The sequence below is a fragment of the Rhinopithecus bieti genome, unplaced genomic scaffold (genome assembly GCF_001698545.2).
Source record: "Rhinopithecus bieti isolate Rb0 unplaced genomic scaffold, ASM169854v2 scaffold_33066, whole genome shotgun sequence".
NCBI lineage: Eukaryota > Metazoa > Chordata > Mammalia > Primates > Cercopithecidae > Rhinopithecus > Rhinopithecus bieti.
In genome coordinates, this window is record NW_016814098.1 from 1,385,433 (window position 1) to 1,398,694 (window position 13,262).

Consider the following 13,262-nt stretch of genomic DNA (forward strand, 5'->3'; position numbering starts at 1 on the left):
TGTGTGTCTGTGTGTGGGTGTGGGTGTATGGGGGTGTGTGAGTGTGTGTTGGTACGTGTGTGTGTGTGGGTGTGGGTGTATGGGGGTGTGTGAGTGTGTGTGGGTACGTGTGTGGGTGTCTGTGGGTGTATCTGTGTCTAGGCACCTGTGTGTGGGTGTGTGTGGGTGTGTGGGTGTCTGTGAGTATCCACGTGTCTGTGTGTGGGCACGTGTGTGTGTGGGTGTCTGTGTGTGAGAGTATATGTATCTGTGTATGTGTGGGCACGTGTGTGTGTAGGTGTATGTGAGTATCCGTGTGTCTGTGTGTGGGTATGTGTGTGTGTGGGTGTCTGTGTGTGGGCATGTGTGTGTGTGCATACATGCACACTCATGATCGTCAGGGAGCACAGAGGGAGAAAATAACAGGAAAAAGTCAAGAAGAAAGAGCCACCTTAAAGCATCTCAGGAATTCATCCATCAAGTCAAATCATCAAGAAATCCCCAGTCCCTCAAGGCTCATCTTGATGTGGAAGAGGAATTGACCTCTGGGGAGAAAGGCTCTGACCACACGGCCCAGTGGGAATCCAGAGGCCAGCGCACCAGCCTGACAGCTGTGACCTTGGGCAAGTCCCTGACTTCTCTGAGCCTCTGTGTCCAGCCCTATAAAATGAGGGGTGGGATTCCTTAAAGAAACACCGCTCTATCTCCCTGTGATCTAAATGATTGTAGTGTTCATGTTTCTCCATGGGAGAAAATCGCTGGATCTTGGCTCTCCATTGGAAGAGAGAGGGCAAGACAAGGACACTTGCTCACTGTAGATGGAAGTGAGCCTGGCTGCCTCTGTGGTCGCTATGAGTGCCGCCTGCGTGCTCCCTTTGACTGGCCTGAGAGGAATCGGACCCTAGACACTGAGGTGTGAGGTTTCCCTGAGGGCCGGACAGACATCTGACTGCATGGTGAGACGCCCAGGGAGGAGTTCGAGTCCGTCTGTGCTACTGTCATTTCCTGTCTCTTTTGAAATAGCTGTACTTTTGGACAGAGGCTGACAAATTCTTGGGTGGTGGATTTTGAAATGGTTATAAACAATTTGTAATTAGCTCCTTTGTCTAAATGAGAAAGGGACGCTTACTCAGGCTTTTTATTGAGTCAAGGCCCTTTATCCACGTGGCAAGTGCGTCAGATGTGAGCAAAGGAGCCCCTCTGGGATTCAGGAAAATTAAAAAGTCTGTTTATTGGAGACCTCCCATCTTTAGAGCTTGGGCCCCCTGGCTTGGCTAGTTATCAGAGTCCTAAATTCTGTGGTGTGGTTGAAGAGAAGCCCTGCGCTTGGAGGTTCAAGTCCCAGCCCTGCCACCTCCCGCTGCACAACCCTACGCAAGTCCCTTCCCGCCGTGGGCCTTCGGGATCTCCACCTACAGACAACGGGGTGGGATGGCAGCCCTTGTTCTCCTGCGTCACTGCCCTGACTGTTTCGAGGTTCAGACAAGAACATCTTTAAAAACCTGTGTATGTTCACTTTGTAAACTGAAAAGCTGGAAAAGACCAGGCATCCACATTATTGTTTATCCTTGCAAGGTGTAATAATCACAATGGTGGTAACTACAGCAACTGTTTATTATTATTTATGATGGGCCAGGCCCCAGGCCAAGAGCTTGATCACTTCCGTCTGTATAATCACTGCATACTTAGGTGCTGGTACCATCTGCATTTTATAGAAAGGTTAAGCAAATTGTCTAAGATCACACAGCTTATAAGGTCTGAGTAACCTAAGGCAGCTTCTTGGTGGCCTTCCAGTCTGGTAGGCTGTTATTTTTCCAGTAGTTTCCTTTGATTCATCTAAGTCAGTGGTCTTCAACCCCAGCTGCCCAGGTGCCAGCCCTCATGGCCCACTGGAAAGCCTGGTTTCATTGTTCTATTGTGGGACCTAGCATCAGTGTTTGCTCAGGGCTCCCTGCTGATTCTGATGTGGTCTGTGTGGAGCACTGCCATCCTGAGACCCAGCATCTGTGGGAGAGGGCAGAGTAGTTTGGACTGAACATCGGGGCTCCATGGCCAGGTCTTTCCCCCTGGCTTCCTGCCCTGCAGGAGAAGGGAATTGGTCAGGTGGCCTCTAGGGGGTTTCCTCCAGGGGCTGTGAGGTTCTGTAATCATAAGAAGCTCATGAGCAAAGCTGTTATTGTTCTTTTTCTCCTTCTGTTTTAGGCAGAATATGAAGTTACTCCAGATGAAAAACTGGGAGAGAAAGGGAAGGAAATTATGACCAAGTACCTCACCCCAAAGGTAAGGAACTTTCCAAACCCCACAGCAGGTAGCACAGGAGGCCTTATCCAAAAATAGGAGCCCCTAAGTCTGTGCCAAGCCACATGGGAGAGCTATTAAGTGCTGTGCTGGTGGCTGTTGTTGATCTCCTGTGATCCACAGTTCTCATCCTCCCCCAGAGAGTGCCCAAGACTGGCAGGGCCAAGATAGGGATGGTCTAGGCCAGGCCTGGAGTAGGGGTGGGATGCCTGCTTCTTGGGGCCCAGCCCCTTCAAGGGTCACCATGCTGCCCTGTGCCCACACCCAACCATTTGTGGTAGGGCAGATAGAGGCCTGGCCAAGGTCAGGAGGAGAAGTGCCCAGAAGGAAGGGCTCAGCAGAGCGGTTCTGAGAGGTTGGTGTGGAGGGGAAGTGTTGGGGGTTGATTGGGAGGGAAAGGGGGTGCCCAGCTACATCAAAGAATGGAGAGAATTCTGAAACATATTCTGGAGTGTTCTGTAGGGTCAGGGGCATCCACTGAATGGTTTAAGCATTGGGGTACCACCATCCTCAGGGTCCAGCAGCCTCGGTTCTCCAAGATCTACTTCCTTTTGACTCACCTTCACAGAAGTGTGTTCTCAACCCATTTAGTGTTCTAGTGTCAGTAGTTCTGCCCACTTGGTCAAGTCACATTCCCTCCCTGGGCCTCTGTTTCCCTTTCTTAAAAGTGGCCTTCCTGCCAGACTCACCTCCTGGAGGTGTTGGGAGCCTGAGATGAGACCTGTGTGGGAATAGCTTTGCATGTGTCCCATCCCCTGGGGCCATTGGTGGCTTCATCCTGTTCAGGACCCTGTGGACCAACTAGCTCCCCGGAAGGGTATACCTCCTGGTGCCCATCCCAGGCTACCAGTGGACTGAGGTCACCACAGCCTGTGGAAGGTCCTGGCCATCAGTCCTCCCACCCCCTGCACCTCTTGTACCAAATGTAGCCCTCGTTCTTCTCCAGCATCAGCAGTTGGTGGTGGCCATTGCCCTTGCAGGGTGAGCCCAGCCTCACGCCCAGAAGCGTTGCCCTTTGTCATGCCCTAGTCTGAACAGCCTGCTGGACAGCATCCCTAATACGCACATGGAGTCACCATCACCTTGCTGCCTCCCCTTGCTGTTTCTCTGCTTCTGCGTCCATCATAATCCATGCACTTCTCTTTCTGTGAGCTGCAAACACCCCCAGCCCTTTTGTACTTTTCAGAAATGACAGAATTTATGTTTATAAAACACTTCTAGGCATAGAATGGGGCTAGCTTGCTCTGGACAAGGCACCGTCCTCCCACTGTCTGCAGCCTGGCTCTGATCTGCAGTGAGGGTGGAGTGCTCCCTTTGCCCAACCTTGCTGGATGGATAGGCTCTTGTGGCTTAGCCAAGAGCAGGGTATAGGCAGGCACTGGGGCAGCCAATGAGGGCTGCCACTGGGTCAACCTGTGGCCAGCCTTGTCCAGAAGCCCCTGCTGGCAGCCTCTGACCTGAACTCTCCAGACCTCCCTACCTCTGCTCAGCCTTGCCTCCATCTCCTGGAGGGATGGGGCCCAGACTCCCCCAGCAGCTCAGATGGTTTTACAAGTGCCTCAGAGCCTGCCCACATTTTTTCCCTTAAGTTATTCTCAATTTAAAAACTTTAAGCCACACCATTTGTTACGGCCAGGGAGGCCTCTGGGGAAGGTGGTTGATCCGTGCCTTGGGTCAACTGTTTTCCTACAATAAACTTTGCCATTCCTTCCCATAACCGTCCCCATAACAGCTTGCTCCGGAGCCTGATTGACTTTTCACATGCCCCTGGGCCCCAGATGCAGCGAAGCAAGGTGGTGGCTGAGGAGCTGAGTGAGTGACTGAGGCCCCAGCACTGGCTCAGAGGACTTTGACCAACCCCAAAGCCACTGTCCCCAAGCCCAGATGGTCCTTGCCTTGGGACCCCTCCTCAGTATGTAGCTCGTGTGTCTCAGTTCCACGCGGTGCTTTCCAAAGGGTAGACCATGGGAGAGTGGCCAGTGGAGAGGCTCTGTGAAAGAAAGCCCTTTGTGGTCAGTTACATGTGGGCAGCACTGTAATGCCATATCTCCCCTGGTGGATTCACTCAGCATGTGAGCATATTCAAGGCTCCGAGAAGTCCTGCAAGAAAGAAACCTCTTTAACTGTTACCAAAGCATTTCCCAAAGTTATTGACCATAACATTTTTTTCAGTTTCCGGCACACCTTGGGCTACAGAACACATCCAAGAGCCTCATGCCCACACCTCCTTCTGCTCCAGCATCCTATCCTGGGACCGCTCCCACAGCCCCACACTGGGCTCTAGCCACACCGTTTCCCAGGCTCACCTGGATGTCCATACTTTGTGGCCTTTGTTCAGGCTGTGCCCCAGAAGGCCCTTTATCTGGAAGGCACTGTCCCCTACTCTGTCTTTCTCGCTTCTGTATCCCTGCTTAGCCCCGACACCCCCAGCTGCACAGAGCCTCTTCCGCCTCTCGTCAGAGCCCATTGCCCTCACCTGAGTGGTCTCTGAACACACTGTTCCATTGTTGTGATTCGGTGCCCCATGATGGGGATTCGAGGAGCCCACCCTCAGAGTGGGGGCAACACAGAAGCAGATTAACCAAATGCCCCATGATGGGAGCAGTGGTGGAGCTGTGCTCAGGGAAGTGGGGGATCTGGAGAAGCTGCCCCAGCCCAGCCCAGGTGAGCCAGGGGAGCCTTCCAGGAGGTGATGCTGCTGAATCAGATCTTAAAGGATGTGGAGGAGGAAGCTGGACATGAAAGAAGGGGAAGGAGGAGCGGCCTTCATGGGTGCAGTGCAGTGGGCATTTGGGGCTGTCTAGGGATACTTGTAATTGACAGAGTTGTGGGGGAGGGAAGTGCTCCTAGCATCTGATGCGTAGAGGCCATGGTTGCTGTTGAACATTCTACAGTGCACATGGCAGCTTCCTACCCAGAGTTACCTGGGGGCAAAATGTCAATAGGGCTGAGGTTGAGAAACCTTGGCACAGAGGTAGAAAAGGGCTCGGGGTGGGCAGTGCTGTGCGGGTGGGAATGGGGAGGGGGCCTCTCTGGGCTGTAGGAACTGGGAAGCCATGTTGAGGTGGCGGCAGTGTGGAGCTGCCAGTGCTTTGAGTGCCACTTATATTTTAGGATGATCCCCCTGACTACCTGGAGGAGTAATAAGGGGGATGAGGAAGGACTGGAGGCAAGAGGCCATCTGGGGAGCAGCCCCAGGTCCCCAAGCTGGGCCTGCAGCCTTGAGGATGGGGAGGAACAAGCGCCTTGCAAAACGGCAGAAGGGCGATGCCCTTGGGCTTGTCTTGAGTCTCTGGGTGGGTGGAGGTGTCCCCAGGAAAGACAGAGCACAGGATGAGGGCTGTGGGAAGGTCCACCTACTCTCGGCAGAGGCAAGGGGATTCACTTTGGATGGAGACAGTGGCATCTGCTCTCTGTGTCCCTGCCCCAGCATGATGCTGGACACATGGTTCTCGATCAATGTGAGTTGGTTGAAATGAAATACTGAGGGGAGCTCTGGAAGCTGCCCTCCATGGGCCCATCAGCTCTCCTGCCTCATGTCTCTGGGGAGCCACGCTTGGTGAGCTCACATCCGGAGGTGTCTGCCATCTTGTAATTGTTGGAAGCCAGGATAAAAAGCCCCTGCCTAAGCAATGTCTATGCCTGGAGCTCCGTTCTCCTCCCCATGGAGGACGCCCTACCAACCCTTGCCTGAAGTTTTTATCCCAAGAGGCAAAGCCCACTCCATAGACACTGCCTCGAATCCTGCATCGGTCGCCCACACATGGCCAGCTTTGCTTTGGGGGTGTTACAGGGCGCTAGTCAAGGGTAGGTTTGGAAGGGGTTGAGAGCTGTTGGAGAGCTCAGAGAAGGGCAGCAGAGTGCTGAGAAGGAGGCGAGCTTTAGGGTCAGGTAGACCTGGTTTCAAAGCCAGATGTCACCTCTTTGGGCTGCATGGGCTTGGGAAAGTTGCTTAACCTCTCAGTGCCTCAGTTTCCTCATCTGTCAAAGGTGTGGACCATGAGGATCATAAATAAAAGCAGCAAGTACTGAGCATGGTAGCTGGGGCGTCTTCAATGCCCGGCAGCAGTGCCTGTCATCTGCCTTTCCCCACCTTCTCCTTGCCTTCAAAATCAGGCTGTTGAATGAGGAAATCGTTCAGACATGGAACTGCCAGCTGTGGAGTGTGAGAGGCCAGGGAAGGGTCCAGAGGGCCTCCAGCTGCAGAGGGCTGGACAGAGGCAGTGCGTCAGTCAGGATGATTTATACTAGCTGCCACAACAAACCCCCAAATCTCAGGGGCTTCTCCCAGCAAAGGTTAATTTCTTTCTCATGCATCATCCGATTAAGTCATCAGCTCTTCTGGGTCCTTCTCCCTGGGTGACTCAGGGATCCTGGCTGCTCTTGTGGACCCACCATCTTGAATGTGTCGTCTCATGGTCAGTGCCACAGGGGAAGAGAGGGATGAAGGAAGCACAGCAGCTTTTAAGTTCTTGACCCAGAAGCAACACTCATCACTTCCTCTCGCAGTCCATGGCCAGTGGGGAGGCTGGGAAAGGGAGAGGAGCATGTGGAATATTAGGTGAGCACACCAGTAAGCCTCCCTCTGTACATTCCCGTCCCTCAACCCCCAAGTTAAGAACATCACGTGGCAGGCTCGTCTCTGGTGCTGGTTAGACAGCCATGAGCATGGCGTGTCTTAGGGATGGTCTCAGGTTTGTTAGCTCGCAGAAGCTGGCCAGCGGGCCACAGTTGGATCTGAGTGTGTGCTGGGCTCTGAAGAGAGCTGAGCAGCTCACCTTCTGCCCTCTAGTTCTACAGCCCAGAAGTGATATAGGTCTTGCTCTGTCACCCAGGCTGGAGTGCAGTGGCGTGACCTTGGCTCACTGCAACCTCCCCCTCCCTGGTTCAAGCGATTCTCTGCCTCAGCCTCTGGAGTAGCTGGGATTACTGGCATGTGCCACCATGCCCAGCTAATTTTTTGTATTTTCAGTAGCAATGGGGGTTTCGCCATGTTGGCCAGGCTGGTCTCGAACCCCTGACCTCAGGTGATCCACCTGCCTCGGCCTCCCAAAGTGCTGAGATTACAGGTGTGAGCTGAGATTACAGGTGACAGGTGTTCAGAAGAGGGGAGGGTCACTCTGAGCTGAGGTGGCCCAGGAAATGTTCCCATTGTAATAGCAATAATCATAAGTGAAAACAGAATTATATTTCATCCACCATTACAGATCACTTTTTGAAATACCTATGGCCGGGCGCAGTGGCTCACACCTGTAATCTCAGCACTTTGGGAGGCCGAGGCAGGCGGATCACCTGAGGTCAGGGGTTCGAGACCAGCCTGGCCAACATGGCGAAACCCTGTCTCTACTAAAAATACAAAAAATTAGCCGGGCGTGGTGGCACATGCCAGTAATCCCAGCTACTCTGGAGGCTGAGGCACAAGAATCGCTTGAACCAGGGAGGGGGAGGTTGCAGTAAGCCAAGGTCACGCCACTGCACTCCAGCCTGGGTGACAGAGCAAGACTCCATTTCAAAACACAAAACAAAACAAAAATACCATTTTTTTTAGATCTATTGGTATAATTCTCATACCATAGAACTAATTATTTTAAAGTACAATTCCATGGTTTTAAAAAGATCCAAAATCATATAACCATCACTGCTTTCTGATTCCAGGGTATTTTATTACCCCAAGAAGAAACTGTTGTACCTGTTAGCAGTCACTCCCTGTTCCCCTTTCCTCCCAGGCCCTGACAGCCACTAATCTACTTTCTGTCTCTAGGCCTGTTTCAGACATTTCATAGAAATGGAATATCACATAATATGTGGCCATCTGTGACTGGCTTCTTTTGCACCATAATGTTTTTAAGATTTATCCACACTGTAGCATGTATCAGCACTTCACTCCTTTTTATGACTGAATGATATTCCATTGTAAAGATATAACACATTTATTTATTTATCTATTCATCAGTTGATGGACACTTGTGTTATTTCTACCTTTTTGTTGTTGTTGTTGTTGAGACGGAGTTTCGCTCTTGTCACCCAGGCTGGAGTACAATGGTGTGATCTTAGCTCCTTGTAACCTCCACCTCCCGGGTTCAAGTGATCCTGCTGCCTCAGCCTCCCAAGTAGCTGGGATTACAGATGCCCACCACCATGCCCGGCTAATTTTTGTATTGTTAGTAGAGACGGGGTTTTGCCATGTTGGCCAGGCTGATCTTGAACTCCTGGCCTCAAGTGATCCACCCACCTCAGCTTCCCAAAGTGCTGGGATTACAGACGTGAGCCATCGTGCCCAACCTGCTTCTACTTTTTGTTTCTACTTTTTTGCTCTTATGGAATAATAAGGCTATGAACATGCAGGTACAAGTTTTTGTGTAGACATGTTTCATTTGGCTATATGCATAGGAGTAGAGTTGCTGGGTCGTAAGGTAACTCTATGTTTAAACTTTTGAGGAACTGCTGGGCTGTTCTTGAAAGCACTGTACCATTTTAAATTCCCACCAGCAGGGTTCCAATTTCTCCACAACCTCATCAACGCTTGTTATTTTCTGTCTTTTTTATTTTATCCATCTTAGTGGGTGTGAAGTAGTGTCTTGATGTGATTCTGATTCATACTTCCCTAATAATTAATAATGTTGAACACCCTTTCTTGTGCTTTTTGGCCACTTGTGTATCTTCTGTGGGAAATGTCTATTCAGATTCTTTGTTCATTTTTGAATTGGGTTGTTTGTCTTTAATGTCGAGTCAGAAGAGTTCTTTATATGTTCAGGATACAAGTTCCTTATCAGTATATGGCTTACAAATATTTTCTCCCATTCTGTGGGTTGCCTTTTCACTTTCTTGATGGTGTCCTTTGAAGCACAAAGGTTTTTCATTTTGATGACATTCAGGTTTCATTTTTGCAACTTGTTTTTAAATGACTTGTTTTCATTTTGTCTTATCTGTCCTTGTAAGAGGGCCTCAGTTTTTGAAGGGAAAGGGTGTGTATGGAAACAAAGTAAAGAAATCCTAATGCACATTTAGCCCCATGACCTGGTCTTCCTTTGAAGAACGAGAGCCCCACTGCCTATTGGAAAGATCAGGGCCAGGCCTGGTCCTTCTTGGACATTCAGCCCCTTATCCTAGTTGACATGACAACATTCTCCAGACTTTGAGCTCTTCCATTCCTAGGACCGCACTGGCCTCTTACAGACTTGCTCCTGGAACTTCCTAGCAGCTCCCCAAGTTGGGTATTAGTGTACCTATTTTACAGGGCAGGTAACTGAGACTTGGGAAGAGAAAAGGCTGGTCCAAAATGGAGAAGCACCTGCGTGACCTGCTTTGGCCGTGTTACTTGTAGGACATGTTGCTGCGGCTCATTTTAATCGGGCCCGTGAGCAACAGTGCTGGTCTCTGTGGTTGCAGTGCCCCATCCCAATTACTAAGGTCTGGCAGGAGGTGCCAGTTTTGATGTGGCTTTGTTAGGGACTATCAGTGGATTCCAGGGGAAGCTCAAACCCGGTGCCTGGTCCTACTGAAAGGGCCTGTGTGGGTTCTTCCTGGACAAGGGGGTGGACAGGTGGGTTGGGGCAGGCTTCTAAGGAACTGGTATGGCATCCCTCCGTGGGGTACTGGGAAGGCCATTGTGCAGGCAGCTCTTAGAGCGCATTTCTTGCCAAAGGTCTGCAGGCAGGATACTGTTCTCTGAGCCCTCCGTAGATGCCGGGCTGCCTCTTTGTTTCAATAAACAATGATAGGGTAAGACAGGGAAGTTGGTTCTTGTGAAGGGGGAAGTTACCCATCAGCCTGTGTTTCCACACAAAAGAAATCTATTCGTAGTGCTTGTTGGGCTCTCTGGAAAACATCCACATTTTACAAAGTCAAGAGCTTGAATGAAAGGAAATAATAACGACTCCAAATTCCCTCCTCTGGCTCCCCACCCCCACCCAGGCACCAGCATCAGGAGGCCGAGCAAACCCACACAGCTCCTCGGCCTCTGGCACAGGCAGTCGGCTTCATCCTTGTCCCTAGGACCTCGTACAACCCGTCCTGCCACTTTCCAGCTCTGCATCCTTGAAGGCTCAGTTTCCCCAACTGAGTATGGGGCTGATAAAAATGGCGCTCACCTGAGCTTGTGGCCATCAGTCATCCTCTAGCACTTGTGTGGTTTTGGCCATGTTTGCAGACTACCCTTAACAGTTACCTATACAATGATTTTCTTTCTTTTTTTTTTTTTTTTTTTGGAGACGGAGTCTTGCTCTGTCACCCAGACTGGAGTGCGGTGGCCGGATCTCAGCGCACTGCAAGCTCCGCCTCCCGGGTTTACGCCATTCTCCTGCCTCAGCCTCCCGAGTAGCTGGGACTACAGGCACCTGCCACCTCACCCGGCTAGTTTTTTGTATTTTAGTAGAGACGGGGTTTCACCGTGTTAGCCAGGATGGTCTCGAACTCCTGACCTCATGATCTGCCCGTCTTGGCCTCCCAAAGTGCTGGGATTACAGGCTTGAGCCACCGCGCCCGGCCTACAATGATTTTCTTTAAATCAGCTCATCTTTTAACTTAAAATAGATGCGTTTTAAAAGGAAACCTTGTACCAGGAACATGCCTGGAGAACCAGTATTGATTTGTCATACATAAAGGTAACTGGAAAAATTAAGATTAAATCCAAGCTAGATACTGTATTGCCTGCATGAGGCTGTGAGCCTGAAGGCTTCATCCTTGTCATTTTAAAGGAGATTAGTGAATGTGAGAGACCTGATGACAAGACGGTAGCACTGCCTGCGACTTTCTACTTCATGATGGGAGGCTTGCAGGAGATCCGAAGAGAATCACTTTTTCACTGAGTGATTCAATATTATCTAATTGTGTCCCTGTACTTCCTAAGACCTCTCATCATCTTTAGAAGATGCCAGGCTAACTCTCTGCTTCCCAGCTATGGTGCGTTATGGAAATGGAAATGCTGGCTTGTTTTTGGTAGAGACAGCGTGACCTAGGGCAAAGCACACTGGACTGGGAGTCAGGCTCATTCCTGATCTCCCTTCCTGGGGTCCATGGCCCTGGTCCTGCTTAGAGTCTGCCTGTTCATCCAACCAATTCATGGTCTCCAGGGCAACCAAGGGTGTGAAATATGGGGGGCTTGGGCAAATGGCTCCCTTCCAAGTACCTGTCCCCTTCTCCGTGGGGCTTTGGGGTCCCAGACACCAGCCCTGGACCCAGCTTTTCATCTCTGCTGAGATTGCTCGGCCCTCGTCTTCCAGCCCCTGGAACAGGATCTCTATCCTGTTTTCAATTAATCCAGTGAGCTCAGAGTCCACCTTCACGTGGGCAGAGGGTCTGGCTGGGCAGCTGCCCCTGCTAGGCCATCTACCAGCGTTTCCAGCTTCTTGCCACAGCCCTGCAAATAGGCTGGAGGGCAGGAGAGGATTGAAAAGAAAACTTGAGAAAGGGACTTCCAGGAGTTTTCTCAAGCAGCAGTAGTAAGGGATGGGGGTCGGGCCTCTTTCTCTTCCACTTTTGGGAGCAGCAGAGAGAGGAATTCACAAATCAAGCCACATGTGTGCTCATGAGCTGTCCTGGGACATCTAGCATTTATTGAGCTACTACTGTAGCCTAGAACTTTATATTCCGTGTTTTGCTAAGTCCTCATCACAGCCATGTAAAATAACAAGAAGTGGAGGCTCACTCAGGTTGGGTGCCCAGGGAAATCTCAGGGGCTGCCCAGTTCTGGGCCCTGCACGCAGTTTTATCTACAGATTCCCAGCGTGCAAACAGATAAAAAAGATCTGTGGTTGACCCCCAAGGGGGCTGGACTTCCCTTTTTCCTCCCTTCTCCTTCCCCTTCCCCAGGCTCTGAATTTGAGGAGAACATTTAGGGTTCTGTGGATCCCAGTTTAAACACCATGGAGCTGAGCTAAACTCCTCATTTCCTAGATAAATAAACTGAGGCCCAGAGAGACCCAGGTTGGAAGAGGAGACTGGAATGTTCCTTGTGGAGCTTTCTATAGCTCTGTGCTAGAAATAAGGAGAGGAGGCCTCAAAAGGGATGCTTCCTGACTTGGTTTTCCTACTCCCACTGGGGATGGCCAGCAGCTGGGCTTCTATTCCTCTGAGGTGCTTTTTCTTTAAGCCAGTAAGTGTCTAAATGCTGAGACATTTGTAATGTCTGTGCAAAGCAGAGAAGTTGGCTGTTGCCAGAAGTTCTACTAGTTAAGCACTAAGTCATTAACTCTCTGGGTTTTAGTGGAGGAGGTGGGAGAAAATATTAATTTAGCACCTACTGTATGCTACATGCTTTATAGCTTTAGTGCATTCTATCTTCATGACTCTCCTATGTAGTAGACACTGTTGTCCTTGTTTTACTCCAGGCAGTCAGAGTTCTTTAGCTCATCATGGTGAAACTGGGAGAATTGAAAACAGGGAGGCTGAGCATGGTGGCTCATGCCTGTAATCTCAACACTTTGGGAGGCCAAGGCGGGAGGATTACTTGAGGCCAGGAGTTTGAGACCTACCTGGGCAACACAGCGAGACCCCCATCTCTACAAAGAAAAGAAAATTTGGAGGGCTGGGCGTGGTGGCTCACACCTGTAATCCCAGTACTTTGGGAGGCCAAGGCGGGCAGATCACCTGAGGTCGGGAGTTCAAGACCAGTCTGACCAACATGGAGAAACCCCGTCTCTACTAAAAATACAAAATTAACCGGGTGTGATGGCGCATGCCTGTAATCCCAGCTACTTGGGAGGGTGAGGCAGGAGAATCGCTTGAACCCGGGAGGTGGAGGTTGTGGTGAGCCGAGATCACACCATTGCACTTCAGCCTGGGCAACAAGAGTGAAATTCCATCTTAAAAAAAAAAATTAATTAGCTGGGTATGGTGGTGTGTGCCTGCAGTCCTAGCTATACAGGAAGCTGAGGTGGGAGAATCACCTGAGCTCAGGAGTTCAAGGCTGCGGTGTGAGCTATGATCGCACCACTGCTCTCTAGCCTGGGTGACAGAGCAAGACCCTGTCTCAAAAAAAAAAAAAA

At 50.6% G+C, this 13,262-nt stretch overlaps 1 protein-coding gene across 3 annotated transcripts in view; it reads left to right on the forward strand.

Annotated features, from left to right (window-relative positions):
* Positions 1-13,262, forward strand: part of GRK5 (G protein-coupled receptor kinase 5) — a 261,434-nt gene that overhangs the window by 190,129 nt on the left and 58,043 nt on the right. For all 3 annotated transcript variants that reach the window (XM_017849762.1, XM_017849761.1, XM_017849760.1), the window contains one exon: positions 2,182-2,259. In XM_017849762.1, the coding sequence (XP_017705251.1) occupies positions 2,182-2,259 (78 nt within the window). The remainder of the gene's footprint in view (positions 1-2,181; positions 2,260-13,262) is intronic.